Source organism: Stomoxys calcitrans, chromosome 3 (genome assembly GCF_963082655.1).
Source record: "Stomoxys calcitrans chromosome 3, idStoCalc2.1, whole genome shotgun sequence".
Classification (NCBI taxonomy): Eukaryota; Metazoa; Arthropoda; class Insecta; order Diptera; family Muscidae; genus Stomoxys; species Stomoxys calcitrans.
Genome location: NC_081554.1, coordinates 171,956,258 through 171,975,218, shown reverse-complemented (window position 1 = coordinate 171,975,218; position 18,961 = coordinate 171,956,258). Strand labels below are relative to the sequence as shown.

The following is an 18,961-nucleotide window of genomic DNA, read 5'->3' as shown; positions in this document are numbered from 1 at the left end:
CTGTCGAATATCAATTATCGGACCAAATTTCGCAGGGAAACGAAATGAACACATTTCGAATCGAACACTGATTTTGGTAATAAAATTCAATGATTTGCAAGCGTTGCTCGTTAGTAAGTCTATTCATGATGAAATGTCAAAGCATACTGAGCATCTTTCTCTTTGACACCATGTCTGAAATCCCACGTGATCTGTCAAATACTAATGCATGAAAATCCTAACCTCAAAAAAATCACCCTTTATATATGAAAATAAATTTTCTTTAAAGAAGAGCTATGAAAATGAGGAATTAGTATTCAATAAAAGAAGAAGCATAAACACAGCAAATTGTTGTTGTGTTTTTTCTAAAGCATTCGTTATGGGTGTGAATACAAACCATAGGTGGGAGTATTAGTGGTGAGAGTAAGAGAAACAAATGGAGAGAGAGAAAGAGTAACACTATTTAGGTGAGGGTGTGTGGGGGTTTGATGTGCCAAACCGTTCGGGGTTTTGATATAGCTGTCGCATAAACCGAAAGTTTGACTTACTGAGCCTCTGGAGGGTGTATTTCTTATCCGATTTGGCTGAAACTTTGCACGTTGCGTTTTGTTATGACTTGCAACAACTGTGCCTTGTATGGCACTGTATTTATATTGGCCATATAAACCGATCTCCTAGATCGACTTTCTGAGCCTCTGGACAATATTTGGTTCTAAAGAAAATACAAATTTTCAAAAAAAAAATTTGGTCAAATCTTTGTTTAAGTTAATTTTGTCAAAATTTTTTTTTTTTTATAGAAACTTGACTAAATTTTTATTTCTATTGGAAATTTATAACAAAATTTCATTCATATTGAAAATTTTATCAAAATGTATGAAAATTTTTCTATAGAAAATTACTCAACATTGTATTTCTATTAAAAGTTCTACAAAAAATTTTAGGTCTCTATTCAGTTTTTTTATTTCTTTCGAAAATTTTATAACAAATTTTAGTTCTTAATTCCTTATTTTTATATTCCTATTTTTTATTGTTCATTTATTAGTAGACATTTTTTCTTATATCAGTCCATTTTAAACTCTAATTGTCTTTATTGAATCGCGTCTTAAATGTACAGCACACAAAGAACCCCTAACAGCTTTCATTCTGTATTGAAAAGCAGTGTGGCTCTGTCAATTGTTAGAAGATATAAAAAACACTAGACAATGGCGACTTTTATTTACTGAGAATAAAAATTGATTCACACACATTTTGTGGTGTCGTTGGCAACAAATAACTAAGGAATGTCTTTAAAACACCCTTTCTTCCTATTCAAAAAAAGAAAGAAACACAGCTGGAAATCCAGTTTTTGTCGTCGATTTTAAGTTTGTTCCTAAAACAAAGCTTTTCATTTGTTTTTGAGTTTTTGTTATGAAATTAATGGATGATTCATAATTAGGTAATATTGGAGTTTGAAAGAAATGCAAGAGAAGACGTTGTGACGTTAACATTGATATTGGAAATTGGAGAAAATAAAGACAACATGTTGGAGGAAAACATCTTAAAAAAATTAATTTAATAAAAAAAAATTTTTTAATTTTTTTAAAAATATTTTATGAAAAAAATGTTTAAAAAACTTTCTATACAAATAAGATTCTATATTCAAATAAATTTTTAAAATTTTCTATAAAAAAATTTTGAAAATAAAAAAAAAACAAGTAAAAGCGTGCTAAGTTCAGCCGGGCGGAATCTTATATACCCTCCACCATGGATCGCATTTGTCGACTTCTTTTCCCGGCATCTCTTCTTAGGCAAAAAAGGATATAAGAAAAGATTTGCTCTGCTATTAGAGCGATATCATGATATGGTCCGGTTTGGACCACAATTAAATTATATGTTGGAGACCTGTGTAAAATGTCAGCCAATTCGAATAAGCATTGCACCCTTTGGGGGCTCAAGAAGTAAAATAGAGAGATCGATTTATATGGGAGCTATATCGGGCTATCGACCGATGCAGACCATAATAAAAACGTATGTTGATGGTCATGAGAGAATCCGTCGTACAAAATTTCAGACAAATCGGATAATAATCGGAGGCTCAAGAAGTCAGGATCCCAGATCGGTTTATATGACAGCTTTATCAGGTTATGAACCGATTTGAATCATACTTAGCACAGTTGTTGAAAGTAAGAATAAAATACGTATTGCAAAATTTCAGATAAATCGGATAAGAATTGCGCCCTCTACAGGCCCCAGAAGTCAAGACCCCAGATCGGTTTATATGACAGCTATATCAGGTGATGAACCGATTTAAACCATACTTGGCACAGTTGTTGTATATCATAACAAAACACGTTGTGCAAAATTTCATTCCAATCGGATAAGAATTGCGCACTCTAGAGGCTCAAGAAGTCAAGACCCCAGACCGGTTTATATGACAGCTATATCAGGTTATGAACCGATGTAAAACATACTTGGCACAGTTATTGGATATCATAACAAAACACGTCGTGCAAAGTTTCATTCCAGTCGGATAAGAATTGCGCCCTCTAGTGGCTCAAGAAGTCAAGACCCCAGACCGGTTTTTATGGCAGCTATATCAGGTTATGGACCGATTTGAACCATACTTGGCACAGTTGTTGTATATCATAACAAAACACGTTGTGCAAAGTTTCATTCCAATCGGATAAGAATTGCGCACTCTAGAGGCTCAAGAAGTCAAGACCCCAGACCGGTTTTTATGGCAGCTATATCAGGTTATGAACCGATTTAAACCATAGTTGGCACACTTATTGGATATCATAACAAAACACGTCGTGCAAAGTTTCATTCCAATCGGATAAGAATTGCGCACTCTAGAGGCTCAAGAAGTCAAGACCCAAGATCGGTTTATATGGCAGCTATATCACGTTATGGACCGATATGGCCCATTTACAATACCAAGCGACCTACACTAATAAGAAGTATTTGTGCAAAATTTCAAGCGGCTAGCTTTACTCTTTCGGAAGTTATCGTGCTTTCGACAGACTGACTGATGGACAGACGGACGGGCGGACATGGCTAGATCGACATAAAATGTCGCGACGATCAAGAATATATATACTTTATGGGGTCTCAGAGGAATATTTCGAGTAGTTACAAACAGAATGAGGAAAGTAGTATACCCCCCATCCTATGGTGGAGGGTATAAAAATCAATTTGTGCTTGTTTGTCTGTTCCGTATTGACTCAAAAGCGGCTAAACCGATTTTGTTGAAATTTTCGCCGATGGCATGGCAGACCATGATCCTGGGGTGAAAATAGGGTACTACCTATTTTGATATCTGAAAGGGAGCGGACTATTCTCCTTCCCCCATAATTTTCAGAAACGCCAGATTTTGGAGATGGGTGATGGGATTGAAGCGAAAACAAAAATTTGGTATCCAAATTTCGGATAGGGTATCTACGGGGGCCCACCCACCTCCAAAATCCATTAAATATTTATATAGACCAATCACGACAGTATGGGACTCAAATAAAAGGTATTTGAGAGTAGAATACGAATCTGGGACCAAATATTTAGGGGATCATCCCAGCCTCCAAAACACCCCTAATTCAGACGTATTTATCGACCACGGCAATATGGGGCTCAAACGAAAGGCATTGGGGAGTAGGGCACGTAATTGATACCCGCTTTCTGGACCAAGCTTCTACGGGTCCATACCACACCCTAAACCCACCAACCACCATCCTGGGCCCCTTTCCACTTCCAAAATCCCCATGAGAATATCGGACTCCTATACAATTTTTTAGAATGGAGAACATCTAACAACCAAAAAAAATTATTATACTGTAGGTCCAGCGACCTACATATTATCACTTTCGTAGCATGGTATTTCATTGAAAGCTGAAATAAATATTCAAAGGATAGTTTTGTGAGCGGGCCAGGCTCAGCTAGTTTTCTAAAAAAAAAATTTTGACAAAATTTTATATAGAAATGAAATGTTGAAAAAATTTTCTATAACAAGCGAAAAGGGGTTAAGTTCGGCCAGGCTGAACTTTGGATACCCACCACCTCGAGTATATATGTATATCACCTTTCGTCAAAATCCGATAAAAAATACATACCTTATGACCCATAGCAGCTATATTGAAATATGTTCCGATTTGGACCAAATACTAATTAGGGCAAGTCATCGTTCAATTGTGTATAACAAAATATTGGTCTTTTTAGTAGCGATATCTAAAAATAATCCGATCTTAACCATATACGACACGGATGTCGGAAAGCCCAACCTAAGTCACTGTGTCAAATTTCAGTGAAATCGGACTATAAATGCGCGTTTTATGGGCCCAAAACCTTATATCGAGAGACCGGTCTATATGGCAGCTATATCCAAATTTGAACCGATCTGGGCCAAATTGCAGAAGGATGTCCGAGGGCCCTACACAACTCACTGCCCCAAATTTCAACAAAATCGGGTAGTAAATGTGAATTTTATTGGCGTAAGACCCTAAATCGGTGGATCGGTTTATATGGCAGCTATATTCAAATTTGCACCGATCTGGGCCAAATTGAAGAAGGATATTAAAGGGCCTAGCACAACTCACTTTCCCAAGTTTCAGCAAAATCGGATAATAAGTGTGGCTTTTATGGGCCTAAAACCTTATATCGAGAGATCGGTCTATATGGCAGCTATATCCAAATCTGGATCGATTTTTGCCATATTGCAAAAGGGTGTCGACGGGCCTTACTCAACTCACTGTCCTAAATTTCAACTAAATATGGTAATAAATTTGAATTTTATGGGCCAAAGACCCTAAATCGGTGGATCGGTCTATATGGCAGCTATATTCAAATTTGCACCGATCTGGGCCAAATTGAAGAAGGATGTCGAAGGGCCTAACACAACTCACTGTCCTAAATTTCAGCAAAATCAGATAATAAATGTGGCTTTTAGTGGAGTAAAACCTTATATCGAGAGATCGGTCTATATGGCAGCTATATCCAAATCTGGATCGATTTTTGCCATATTGCAAAAGGGTGTCGACGGGCCTTACACAACTCACTGTCCCAAATTTCAACAAAATCGGGTAATAAATGTGAATTTTATGGGCCTAAGACCCTAAATCGGTGGATCGGTTTTTATGGCAGCTATATTCAAATTTGCATCGATCTGGGCCAAATTGAAGAAAGATGTCGAAGGGCCTAGCACAACTCACTGTCCCAAATTTCAGCAAAATCGGATAATACATGTGGATTTTAAGGGCCTAAAACCTTATATCGAGAGATCGGTCTATATGGCAGCTATATCCAAATCTGAACCGATCTGAGCCATATTGCAGAAGTATGCCGGGGGGCGTAACACAACTCACTTTCCCAAGTTTCAGCAAAATCGGATAATAAATGTGGCTTTTATGGGCCTTAAACCTTATATCGAGAGATCGGTCTATATGGCAGCTATATCCAAATCTGGATCGATTTTTGCCATATTGCAGAACGGTGTCGATGGGCCTAGCACAACTCACTGTCCCAAATTTCAGCAAAATTATATAATAAATGTGAATTTTATGGGCCTAAGACCCTAAATCGAGAGATCGGTCTATATGTCAGCTGCCTTCTAGTTCCTACCGGTCAATCTTCCAGATCGCTTTAAAAAGCCCAATAACTGGCGAATGTTAATAACATCCGCTTAATCAGACAGTTTCTCAAAGAAATGACAACCTAAAGTGGAGCTCCTTCTGACACATAAGGTGTTCTATAGTCTCTTTCTCTTCGATGTCCTCACAGTTTCTGCAAAAGTGATTGCTGGCAACCTTCAGTCTATCAGCATGTTTTCCGATTAGACAGTGACCTGTCTGTTCTAGCCCATGACAGCAAAGCGGTAGTAGACCTCTTCAAGTCTAGATGAGGCCACATAGTTTTGGAATGCTCACAGCCCCCTCTTTATGACCATCTATCATTCGTTGTCCTTCGGGCCTGGTCCTGAAAACTTAGCTTACATGTCTTTAGAAGCATACCCAGTATCCCTGGAATGTTTAGGCTAGTTCTTATTCTCGCAAGATCGTCCGCTTTACAATTCACTGGGATATTTCTGCCACGTGGCACCCTGGTAGTATTCAGCCAACTCGTTGAGAGATCTGCAACAGTCGAGGGCGGTTTTTGTGTTCCGAAATACGTTGTCCAGGGATTTAATGGCTGCCTGGTTGTCTAAGAAGATATTCATGCCAATCGTCATAATGACATTATATCTCAACCATTCCACCACTTTCTTAATTGCAAGGATCTCTGCTTGATACACACTGCAGTGGTCGGGTAACCTTGACCAGTTCTAGATCTTTTGAGTACACCCCAAAGCCCATCTGGTCGTTTCGTTTGGACTCATCCATATAGAAGCTTTTGTTACCAGGGATATCGTAGTTCCAATCGGTTCTACCAGGAATGGTGGTACAGTACTTTCTATCAAAAATCAGCTCAGTTAGGGTGTCATCCACACTGCCTGGAACATTGGATATTGTATCAAGGATAACACATTGTCCGTAGCCGCCACATGGCAAATGAGAAAGCTCCCTTAACCTCACGGCAGAGGTCGCTGCAATTTTTCCAACCACAATGTCAGATGGTGTCGTCCTTAGTTCGGCTGTGATGCATAAACAAGCCATCCTTTGGTAGGTGGATTTTTGAAGCGCCGTCCACTAAACCACAACACCATATAGCATTATAGGTCTGACAACTGCAGTATATACCCAATGCATAACACGCGGTCTAAACTCCCAACTTTTGCCAATGGCTCTCTTGCAGCTGATAGGGCAAGAGTTGCCTTTCTTGCCCTTTCCAAAATGTTGGATTTGAAGTTCAGTTTTCTGTCCAGCAAAACACTCGGGTATTTTGTGCTTTCTGTAAATGGAACATTCTCTCTTCGTAAGGAGACAGGTTCCACTGTAGGCGAGATACAAGTTGCCTACAGTGGAACCTGTCGAAAAGCGCTGAAAAGCGCAAACAGAGAAATATAATTTTGACAAAATTTTCTATGGAAATAAAATTTTCACAAAATTTTCTTTAGAATAAAATGTTGACTAAATTAGCTTTGAAATAAAATGTCCACTGAATTTGCTAAAGAATTTCTCCTTATGTAACGATGTTTTGAATTTTTAAGCAATTGCATTGATTCAAGTCTCAAAAAAAAACCTAATGTGGTTGAGTACAACTTACCCGATAACCACAAAAAAAAGTCTTTTACACACTTCTGGTTGAATAATATGCCGGTTTTTTTAAGAACAAACTACGCACAACACATGTTTCCTGTTTGATATCTTTTAAGTGAACATTTATTATTGTTGTTATTCCATGTGACCCATGAGCACTGGGTGGCGGTGCCTGCCCTTACCCTCCCTCACCTCTTGCTATGGCATATGCCATATCAATACTTCCAACAGGCATATTTAATTTATTCACACCCCTGCCACCCGAACCCCTTTTGTGGCATTGTGGCCATATTGGTACTCCTTCATCATTGAAGTAATTTTTCATACAAATTCTTATCGTCGTCTGCGGCGTATTGTTCGCTTCTCCATTGACATGATGGTGTTGGTTGGTTGATTCGTGTTGGGTTCCCGGAAAAAATCTTCTGTTGCTTGTTGCGTCTTATGGATCGATTTGATTGTGGATTTTATTTTTTCCATTTTTTACTGTTCGCCTTTCAATTCAATTTCTTCTCAATTGATCTTTAATGATTTTGTGCCATAGAAAATGCGGTTTTTCTTATCGTTGTCCTCATTCTTGAGTACTGCACCATGGGGGCATGAGTTATGAGTGAGTGAGTGCGTGAGTCAGTGACTCAATGAGTGTGGTGGGTTGCTGCTTGGCGGCGACAAAGGCATAACTGGATTTACTGGGAATTGACATGGACAAATGGAAAGTCCATTTACTTCTGTTTTTCCATATTACTGCAACAATGGGGCAGACGATTGATAAGTGAAGATTTTGTTGCAATGGCTCTTTTACAGATCTCAAGTGGAAAATACAAAAAAAAAATGAAACTTGTAATGGGCAAATTTCCATATTTAATGGACTTTTAGGGAATAAAGAGTTTTTAGGAATTATTTAAAATTCAATAATAAAGGCTTTTTGGTAAAACACTCAATTTAAAAAGAAAATTGTTCATGAACATATTTCATTAGCTTATTTTTTAATTAGTCACAATACTTTTTTCCTCAAAACTCAATTTCCCCCCAGCAAATTTTCATTAAACGACAGCCTTTGCCAAAAATTGTTTACTACAATATTTGAACTGTGTTTTTCCCCATAACTCATGGGATGCATGGAACCCCTTCGGAGGTCCACATATCCATCACTTGAATTATAAGCCACCAACAACAACAACAACTAAACCTAATTAAACAATTACAAAACATGCAAATTAAGTTCAACTTTGAGTTCATTAAGTGCAAAAATGTTACAAATTAAACCTCATAGAGAGGAAAAGGGAGGAAAAAAGGCAGTCAAACAAAAAATTAGAGCAAATTAAAGGCATAAACTTAAATTTATTAGAAATAGAAATTCCTTAAAAATATTCTAAAATTTTTAATTTTGTGGAAAATTTTGTCGAAAAATGTTGTCGCGATTTTCGAACTTAAAAAATTTTGTCAAATTTTTTGTTTACAAGAAATTGTGTCAAAATTTTATTTCTATAGAAAATTTTGTCAAAATTTTATTTCTATAGAAAATTTTGTCAAAATTTTATTCCTATAGAAAATTTTGTCAACATTTTATTTCTATAGAAAATTTTATCACAATTTTATTTCTATAGAAAATTTTGTCAAAATTTTATTTTTATAGAAAATTTTATTTCTATAGAAAATTTTGTTAAAATTTTATTTCTATAGAAAATGTTGTCAAAATTTTATTTGTATAGAAAATTTTGTCAAAATTTTTTTTGCTATAGAAAATTTTGTCAAAATTTTTTTTGCTATAGAAAATTTTGTCAAAATTTAATTTTTATAGAAAATTTTGTCAAAATTTTATTTCTATAGAAAATTTTGTCAAAATTTTATTTCTATAGAAAATTTTGTCAAAATTTTATTTCTATAGAAAATTTTGTCAAAATTTTATTTCTATAGAAAATTTTGTCAAAATTTTATTTCTATAGAAAATTTTGTCAAAATTTTATTTCTATAGAAAATTTTGTCAAAATTTTATTTCTATAGAAAATTTTGTCAAAATTTTATTTCTATAGAAAATTTTGTCAAAATTTTATTTCTATAGAAAATTTTGTCAAAATTTTATTTCTATAGAAAATTTTGTCAAAATTTTATTTCTATAGAAAACTTTGTCAAAATTTTATTTCTATAGAAAATTGTGTCAAAATTTTATTTCTATAGAAAATTTTGTCAAAATTTTATTTCTATAGAAAATTTTGTCAAAATTTTATTTCTATAGAAAATTTTGTCAAAATTTTATTTCTATAGAAAATTTTGTCAAAATTTTTATTTCTATAGAAAATTTTGTCAAAATTTTATTTCTATAGAAAATTTTGTCAAAATTTTATTTTTATAGAAAATTTTGTCAAAATTTTGTTTCTATAGAAAATTTTGTCAAAATTTTATTTCTATAGAAAATTTTGTCAAAATTTTATTTTTAAAAATATTTTGTCAAATTTTTTTTATAGATAATATCCGAAGCGAGCCCGCTCCGCTGCGCCTTCTTGAACTCTCTAATATCTTATTAGGGAGGAACAATTCGCCCTGAATGCGGATATTGAATTCGTGCCATTGTAGCATATGACGCTGAACGCATTCGAATTCTGACGAAAACATCGGACAAAGCGGTGTTTATCCCCTCTTAATGTTGGCGATATTTGCGAGATACAAATCCAGGCATGGTCATTTAAAAATTTTCCCCAAAGAGGTGTCGCACTGCGGGACGCCGTTCGGACTTGGCTATAAAAAAAAGTTCCTTATCATTGAGTTTAAACTTGAATGGAAAAACACTCATTGATGTGTGAGAATTTGCGCCTTCTCGGTTCCTGGTGGTAATGTTCTTCCTTAGGGATATGTCAGAAATTTCGACTCAAATATGGATATCAAATTCGTGCTGCACTTCCAAATCCTTTTAATTTAAGCCCCATATTGCCATGGCCGGTAGATATGAACCGTTTGAAGGGTGTTTTGGGGCTGGGACGACCATCGGCACTTTGCACTGATAATAGATATCAAATTGGTTCTTTATTCCCAACAGAAATGAAGTTTTGGCACCAAAATTGGATATCAAATTCGTTTTCTACTCTCAGATACCTTTCATTTGAGTCCCATATTGTCATAATGGGTCAAATAACCCATTGGACGTATCTTTAGGAGGAAAAGCGCCACCTAAACTTCATCGCAAATATAACTTGAACCCAAATTTTAATACCATATTCGTTTTCGGGTCTCCAATACTTTTCATTTGATATCCTTATTGTGCCCATCGGACCACTTTCGGATATGGGTGGCGTTTTTGGGGTAAAGGGGTGGGTCCGCCTCCACCCGATATTTAAAAATTATATATCCTATGTTTCCTTCGAGACAAACGTACACAGACTATGAAAATTTTAAGACAATCGGTTCAGCCAAGTATCATATAGTCACAATGGGTCTAATGGCGTTTTTGAGGGGTGACATGACCCCCTATACTACCATCTGATTTTGTATGGCAGATTCAAAATCTACTCCCGAATACGTTTCATTTGAGCCCCATATTGAAATGAACGTCCAATATGTCTGTTCGGGGGAGTTTTGGGGTTGGTGCGGTCCGATAGGTACTTAGACTCAAATTTTAGTATCATATTCGTATTCTACTCTCCAATACCTTTCATTTGATACCTATATTGTTCCGATCGGTCCACTTTTGATTTGGGTTGTGTTTTTGGCATAAGGGGATGGGTCCGTACCCTTTCCAATACCGAAAATTATATAGCCTATGTTTCCTTCCAGACCAACGTACACAATATGCCAAAATTTCGAGAAAACCGGTTCTGCCGATTTTCAGTCTATACGGAACAAATAAACCGAGTGATCCGGTTTATTTGTTCCGAACATCCGTGACTGTTGTGACCCCCTATTCTTCGACATGAATTTGTATGCCAGATTCGTTATCTACTCCCGCATACTTTTCATTTGATACCCATATTGTCCTTATCGGTCCACTTTTGATTTTGAGTGGTGTTTTCGGGGTATCGGTGGGGGTCCGCCCCTTCCGTTATCAATAATTATGAAGCTCATTCCTACTTCTTGACCATATTCGTAATCTACGCCCGGAAACTTTTCATTTGAGTCCCATATTGTAATGATCGTCAAATAAACCTATTTTAGGTGGTTTTGGGGCTGGGGCGGGCCCCCAGTTACTTGGACCCAATTATGAAATTCGTACTCTACTCCCGATTACCTTTTATTTGAGTCCCATATTGTCCCGATCGGAACACTTTTATTTTTGGGTGGTACTTTTGAGGTAAGGGGAGGGTCCGCCCCCCTTCCGATATCAAAAAATGATATAGCCTATGTTTCCTTCCAGACCAACCTACATAATCTGTGAAAATTTCAAGTTAATTGGTTTAGCCGTTTTTGAGTCTATACGGAAGAAGCAAAGACAAATTGATTTTTATATATATAGTCGATCTGTTCATTTCTGTCCGTCTGTCGAAATCACGCTTACTTTCGAAGGATTTAAGCTAGGCCCTCGAAATATTGCAGAAATACTTTCTATTAGTGTAGGTCGGTTGGGATTGTAAGTGGGCCATATCAGTCCATTTAGATATAGCTCCCACATAAACCTAGCTCCAGATTTTACTTCTTGAGCCTTTAAAGGGGTAAGTTTTTATCCCATTTCGCTGATTGACTTCTCCAACTTACGTGCCAAGTATGGTTCAAATCGTCTCAAGACCTGATGTAGCTCCCATATAAACCGACCTTCCGATTTTATTTTTTGATCCTCTAGAGAGCTCATTTCTTATCGGATTTGGCTAAAATTTTGTACTATGGCGTCTTCTATGACATTTAATGGAGGTACCGAGTATGGTTTGAGTCGGTCTTTAACCTGATATTGCTCCCATATAAACCGATCTCCGTTTTTACTTCTTGAGCCTCTAGAGGGCGTAATTCTATGCGATTTTTCTAAAATTTCTCACAGTCACTGTATCCATGAGCTGTAACAAACGTGTGGTCTGAATCGGTTCATAATCTTATAAAAAATCGATTTTACCTCGATTTTACTTCTTGAGCCTCTGGAAGGCGTATTTCTTATCCGATTTAGCTGAAATTTTGCACAGTATAAACCGGACTGGCGATTTTGCTTCTTAAGCCTTTAGAGGGCGTATTTCTTATCCGTTTTAGCTGAAATTTTGCACAGTGACTTCTTTTATGCCCTCTAATACATGGTGCCAGATATGGTCGGAATCGGTCCGTAACCTAATATAGCTCACATGCAAACCGATCTCCCCATTTTACTTCTTACGTCCCTCTATGGCGCAATTTTTAACCGATTCTGATTGAAATTTTACACAATGGAATATACTATTGTCTTTAACATCCAAGTCAAGTATGGCCCGATTAGGTTTATAAGCGGATATAGCTTCAATAGCATAGCACTTATTTATTATATTTTTTTTTGCCAATAAAGAGATACCGGGCAAAGAATTTGATACATGCTACCCATGGTGGGGTATATGTAAAGTCTTCGCGGCCGAACTTTGCACGCTTTTAATTGTTTGTTCTAAAATTAATGGTATTCTCTGCCAATACAAATTTATCTATAGATTTTAGAAAGTTTATGTGTCTTGAACCATCCAACTTCTGCCAATGTGATTTTTTTCAATGAACACTCCAAGTATTGCCTTGTCTGCCATAAAGCTACAACATGATTTCTGTTTGTGAACTATATATTGCTATATATGCCGTCAATAAAGATATGTGTGTATATTTCTTTTGAAGATTTCGTCTCAAACACTCCAAATTTAAAATATGTTGAAGATTTGATCTAAAACACTCCAAGTACGCCTTCGTTTGTTTTTTTCCCTTGATCAATCCCCCTATTTTTGCAAATTTTGTCCATGAACATTCCATTAAAGAACTGCAGTCCCCGTTTCCACCAATCCTTTGCCTAATTTTGTGTTTTATTACTTTTGGGTACTCCAAGAACTCTTTCGTCTGATATGATTTTTCTACCAAACATTCCAAATAGTCCTATGGTTACTTCCGAGTTAATGCATTGCTTGTAGCTATACACAATCAAGCCATTTTGATCTGAAATATTGAAATGTGTTGAACATTTGATCTTAAACACTCCAAGTACTCCTTCGTCTTATTTTGAACAATTCCCAATTTTTGCAAATTTTGCCCGTGACCATTGAATTAAAGAACTGAGGACCCTGTTCCCACTACTCCTCTGCCTAATTTTGAGTTTTATTTCTCTTGAATACTCCAAGAACTCTTTGGTTTGATTCATTTTTCCACTAAACACTCCAAGTAGTCCAACGCTTACTTTCGACTTAAAGCATGGTTTGTAGCTATACACACTCAAGCCATTTTGTTCTGAAATGTTGAAATGCATTGAAGATTTGATCTAAAACACTCCAAGTACTGCTTCCTTGTTTTTTTTTTAACCCTATTTTTTGCAAATTTTGCCCATGAACATTGAATTTAAGAACTGAGGCCCCCGTTTCCACTACTCTTTTGCCTAATTTTGTGTTTTATTTTTCTTGAATGCTACAAGAACTCTTTCGTCTGATATGATTTTTTTTACTAAAACACTCCAAGTAGACCTAATTTTGTCTTGTAGACCTAAGCATGTCTTGTAGCTATACACAATCAAGCCATTTTGATCTGAAATATTGAAATGTGTTGAACATTTGATCGAAAACACTCCAAGTACTCCTTCGTCTTACTTTGAACAATCCCCTACTTTTGCAAATTTTTCCCGTGAACATTTCAATAAATAACTGGACCCCCGTTCCCACTACCCTTTTGCCTAATTTTGAGTTATATTTCTCTTAAATACTCCAAGAACTCTATCGTCTGATTAATTTTTCCACTTAACACTCCAAGTAGTCCTACGCTTACTTTCGACTTAAAGCATGGTTTGTAGCTATACACAATCAAGCCATTTTGTTCCGAAATGTTGAAATGCATTGAAGATTTGATCTAAAACACTCCAAGTATTACTTCGTCTGATTTTGTTTTTATTTTCTTAAATAATGCCCCTACTTTTGCATATTTTGTCCTTGAACATTCCATTAAAGAACTGGAGCCCCCGTTCCCACTAATCCTTTGCCTAATTTTGAGTTTTGTTTGTCTTGAATACTCCAAGAACTCTTTCGTCTCATATGATTTTTCTACTAAATACTCCAAGTAGTGTTACGATTGCTGTCGACTTAAAGCATGGCTTGTGGCCCATGCACAATCAAGTCATTTTGTTTTGATATGATGTGTATAGCTTTTGATTATTTCATCAATTATTTAAACTTATGTCATCTCTAGAGGCCTTGAAGGGTTTTGTTTTCGTTGGTGTTTTAAAGCATATTTTACAATATGCTCTAAAACATCATTTAATACTTTGCTTTATTAAATGTTATAATCTTGCTAACTTTCTGCTTATTGGTACTTATTTTTCTATTTTTTTTGTGATTTTTAATGAAAATAATTTCCATTCAATAACATGTTTTTATGTTCTTTTCTTTTGCAGATTTCAAAGCCATGGATTTAAATGTCAACAAAAACTTCCACCACAACCAATCAATATGCGAATAATCGCAAAATAATTAAAAAAAAAAAACTCAATTTACAAAAAACCCTTTGGCCATATCCCTTATGGCATACTGGGATATTATTAATGATGGTATTATTGAAGGCAAAAAATGAAATGCAACAATAATCACACAAAAGCTGAGTATATAAAATTACACATAAAAAGTGTAGGCAGCTCGAGGGTGTCTGGCCAGCTCAAAACAGGGAAGAGAAAAGTCCTCACTCCATAAAATTGATATTTCGCACCAAATTGGCCATGCAATACAGAAAAAGGAGCAAAATCGAAAAAGAAAATAAAAAGCAAATAATAATAAATATTCCAAAAATATAAACTCACTCTTCCATAATCCCTTATAGCACAACAAAAAACAGGGAATATTTTTGAAGAGCCTCAAGCAGCACAATCGAAATAAGGAAAAAAAACCACTACAACTGCCATTATATACTCCTCGACATTTATACAATAATTGTTGAAAGTCCTGCTTGGCTGCAACAGCCAGGACTAAGGCAACTCACAGCCAGTCGCAGACGTCAACTCATAGCCATTGTATGAAATACCGCAATTACGATAATCGCTGAAGTTCAGGGTACACAAATCCTTCCCCCACCCCTCAGCCATTGTGTTGTACTGTAAACCTTTTCGTTTTCCGGTGGTTTTGTGTTGATTACAACGACTCATCATCATACAGAAAGAGAAGAAAACCAAAAAAAAAAAAAAAATAGCTTTTCCGTTCACCGCGGCCAGCATCCATAGCCATAGCCGAAGACTAGAAAGCAAGCGAAGGCCTGTTTGTGGGGGGCGGCTGCCTAGAAGCTCAACAGCAATAAGAACCAAAACGGGCTCATATCCCTGTCTATCCCCATTATTTTCGATTTATTTGTTTGTTGTTGGCTGTAACCGCAGTTTTAACTCTTTTTTTCGTTTCGTTTGCCACAGCGGCATCTTCCCACTCTATCAACAACTCTATAAATCCACCCCACCGCTCAACTGTGCACATCCCTTTTTTGGGTGTGAGGAGAGTTTAACAAAAGCCATTAAATAAACAAAACTACAAATAAAAAAAAAAAACGAAATAACCCCCCTTGCTTCAACCAAAAAGTATCCTGCTCCAGACAAGTTATCCTTGGAAATTGTTTTTTAAACAATCGCGGTTTTCCCCTTTAAGTGGGAGGTTTTGCTTGAAAACTTTCCAGTTTCCAATTCGGTGCTCAAAATAAACATAGAATATATAAATTTAACAAAAATTTTTAACTCCATAATAAACGGTCGTGTGGTACGCGAAGGTCCTGGTCCTTGTTGTCGTCATCGTCATCATAGCCTTGAGTAACGTGTGAAGCGGCATCATCATTATCGCTGTCACAAATTTTGGGCCATTTTGCCACCACAAAGAATGTCATCGACAAAATGTGGTCTAAAAATGATTTTTTTAGCGATCATTTTAGTCATCATCGTAAATGGTAAGTCAAATAAAAGAAAAAAACAAAAAAAAAATAAAAATAAGAAAATTTTGCCAACATTTTACTGAGTATCAGTACTTAACCAGTTTTTACTGATTTTCCAAAAAATTTCGGGAAAAATCCAACTTTTAAAATATTTTATAAACAAATTAAATTATGACAATTTCTCTCCACGACTTTACTTAGAAACGCCTTCGTCCATGATTTCGTCTTATAAGTCTTTTTTCTCTTTAAATTACCTTCGCTTCAATGCCTTAACTGATTTCCATTCTTTTCGATACTTATTTGCATTTTCTTTTGCGTTTTTCATTTATCTAAGCTTCAATAATACTGTTCAGTTGTTCCTTAATTGAAAATAATCAGATTTACCATCTTTTTGTTTGTCGGTCTCGCAAGCCATGTCATGATGACCTCTAACCTTTTGTGGGTTGCCCTTTTCAGCGTTAGCATTGTCTCTGAAAGATCGACCTTTATGGTAACACAATAATTTTTCATTGATTGTTTTTTGATTTACCAGGGGGCAGTTAAAGTTCCTTCAAACTCTTTCCAGTCATTTCCTCGCAACCCACTTCCGTTGGGCTATGCAAAATGGATGGCTTTCATTTTGTTGCTATACTTAGACTGGTTTTCTATGTTGGTTGGTTGCTGAGAATAGTGCCAGTGATTTGAACCTTGAATAGAAAACCCTATGCTAAGCGAACGTAGAGAAAAAAGAAAGACACTCACACACACACACACACTAATGAAAATGAATGAAGAAAACGAAGAATGAAAATTTAATTAAAATAGAATGCCAATCATAGTAGTAGACAAAGGTTATTGTGATTTTGTTTTGTTACTCTCGCTTTTTCATTTCCATGCCCAGTAGGCAGAGAGCCAAGGTAGTTTGTAGAAATATTAAAAAAAATAATTATGTAACTAAAGCCAAACTAGTTTGTGAACATAAAAATCTAAAGTCGACAAGAAGCAACATAATTGAAAATTATAATTATAAAAAAAATGGTGATTGAAGACAAGTTTATGGACATTGTCCCTTAACTTGTCCTGAATAATCAATCATTTTTTTAAACTTTGAACTCTTCAGAACTTTTATATCATTTTTGTCATTTTGTTTGTTACATATATTTTATTTATCTATTTTTTTATTTATTTTTATTTTTTGCTTTTTTTATTAATTTCTTATTTCAGACTTTGCAAGAAGGAATTACAAGCATTTTAAGTTATTTTGAAAAATTATCATTTTCACAAAAATTCCTATAATTTTATTTTGTGGTGCTCACAAAAGTTCTTGCGAGAGAGGGAGTGATTTTTTCCAATCAGGTTATAGACCAATTTTGCCCGTACTCGGCACAATTGTTGGAAGTCATAACAAAGCACTACATGAAAAATCGGACAAAAATTGCGGCTTGTAAGGGCTCAAGAAGTCAAATCAGGCGATCAGTTTATATGGGAGCTATATCAGGTTATAGAGCGATTTTGGTCGTATTTGGCGCTGCTATCCAAAGTCATAACAAAAGACTACATGCAAAATTTCAGCTAAATCGGATAAAAATTGCGGTTTCTAGGGGCTCAAGAAGTCAAATCAATAGACCCGTTTTGTATGGAAGCCATATCAAGTTCTCGACCGATTTGGACCGCACTAGGAAGTCATTAGAAAACGCTATGTGCAAATTTTCAGTCTAATCGGACAAAAATTGCGGCTTCCAGGGACTCAAGAAGTCAAATTGAGAGACCGGTTTAGATGGGAGCTATGTCAAGTTCTTGACCGATTTGGACTGCAATAAGCAGAAATATTGGAATTCATTAGAAAACAATGTGTGCAACTTTTCAGTCAAATCGGACAAAAATTCCGCTGTAAGGACTCAAGAAGTCAAATCGAACGATCGGTTTATATGGCAGTTATATCATGTTCTTGACCGATTTGGACAGCACTAGGCAGAATTATTGGAAGTCATTTGAAAACACTGTGTGCCATTTTTCAGCCAAATCGGACAACAATTGCGGCTTGTAAGGACTCAAGAAGTCAAATCGGGCGATCGGTTTATATGGGAGCTATATCAGGTTTTAGATCGATTTTGACCGTACTTGCAAAGCTGTTGAAAGTCTTAACAAAACACAAAAATTGCGGCTTCCAGGGGCTCAAGAAGTCAAATTGGAAAATGGGTTTATATGGGATCTTTATCAGGTTATAGATGTTAGAACTCATTAGAGAACACTATGCGCAAAACTTCAGTCCAATCGTACAAAAATTGAGGTTTCCAGGGGCTCAAGAAGCCAAATCGGGAGACCGGTTTAGGTGGGAGCTATATCCAAAGCTGAACCGATTTGGCCCATTTGCAATACCCAACGACCCACATCAATTAGAAATGTCTGTGCAAAATTTCAAGCGGCTAGCTATACGCGTTCGAAAGCTATCGTGATTTCGACAGACGGACTGCCATGGCTAGATCGAATTATAATGTCGAAACGATCCGGAATATATATATTTTATGGTGTCTTAGATCAATATTTCGAGGTGTTACAAACGGAATGACTAGATAAGTATAACCCCATCCTATTGTGGTGGGTATTAAGAAATAAAAAATCGTATGGCATAAACGCAAACTACATACAATTCTAAGAATTTTCTTCGAAGAAACCATGTATCTAAAATAAAATCCTAATTCGCGCATCTCTACTTCAAAAATTTTTTTTCCTGTTCTTTCGATATTCTTGTGATCCGTGTACAGTTCCCATTTGTTGTTCGATTGTCGTAAAATTTTGCACAAGTCTCTTTTTTGGTCCAAGGACTAATG

General features: G+C 36.0%; 1 protein-coding gene and 1 long non-coding RNA gene across 4 annotated transcripts in view; one reads left to right on the top strand and one right to left on the bottom strand.

The window, feature by feature from the left end:
* The window catches only part of LOC106089926 (disintegrin and metalloproteinase domain-containing protein 10), a 535,999-nt gene that overhangs the window by 17,071 nt on the left and 499,967 nt on the right, over positions 1 to 18,961 (top strand). For all 3 annotated transcript variants that reach the window (XM_059364439.1, XM_059364440.1, XM_059364438.1), the window contains exon 2: positions 14,647 to 16,166. In XM_059364439.1, the coding sequence (XP_059220422.1) occupies positions 16,100 to 16,166 (67 nt within the window). In that variant the 5' untranslated portion in view covers positions 14,647 to 16,099. The remainder of the gene's footprint in view (positions 1 to 14,646; positions 16,167 to 18,961) is intronic.
* On the bottom strand, positions 16,529 to 16,907 carry LOC106087714 (uncharacterized). The gene is made up of 2 exons (XR_001221308.2): positions 16,681 to 16,907; positions 16,529 to 16,621 (listed from the first exon to the last, which is right to left on the bottom strand). It is a non-coding gene; the product is annotated as an uncharacterized LOC106087714 (long non-coding RNA).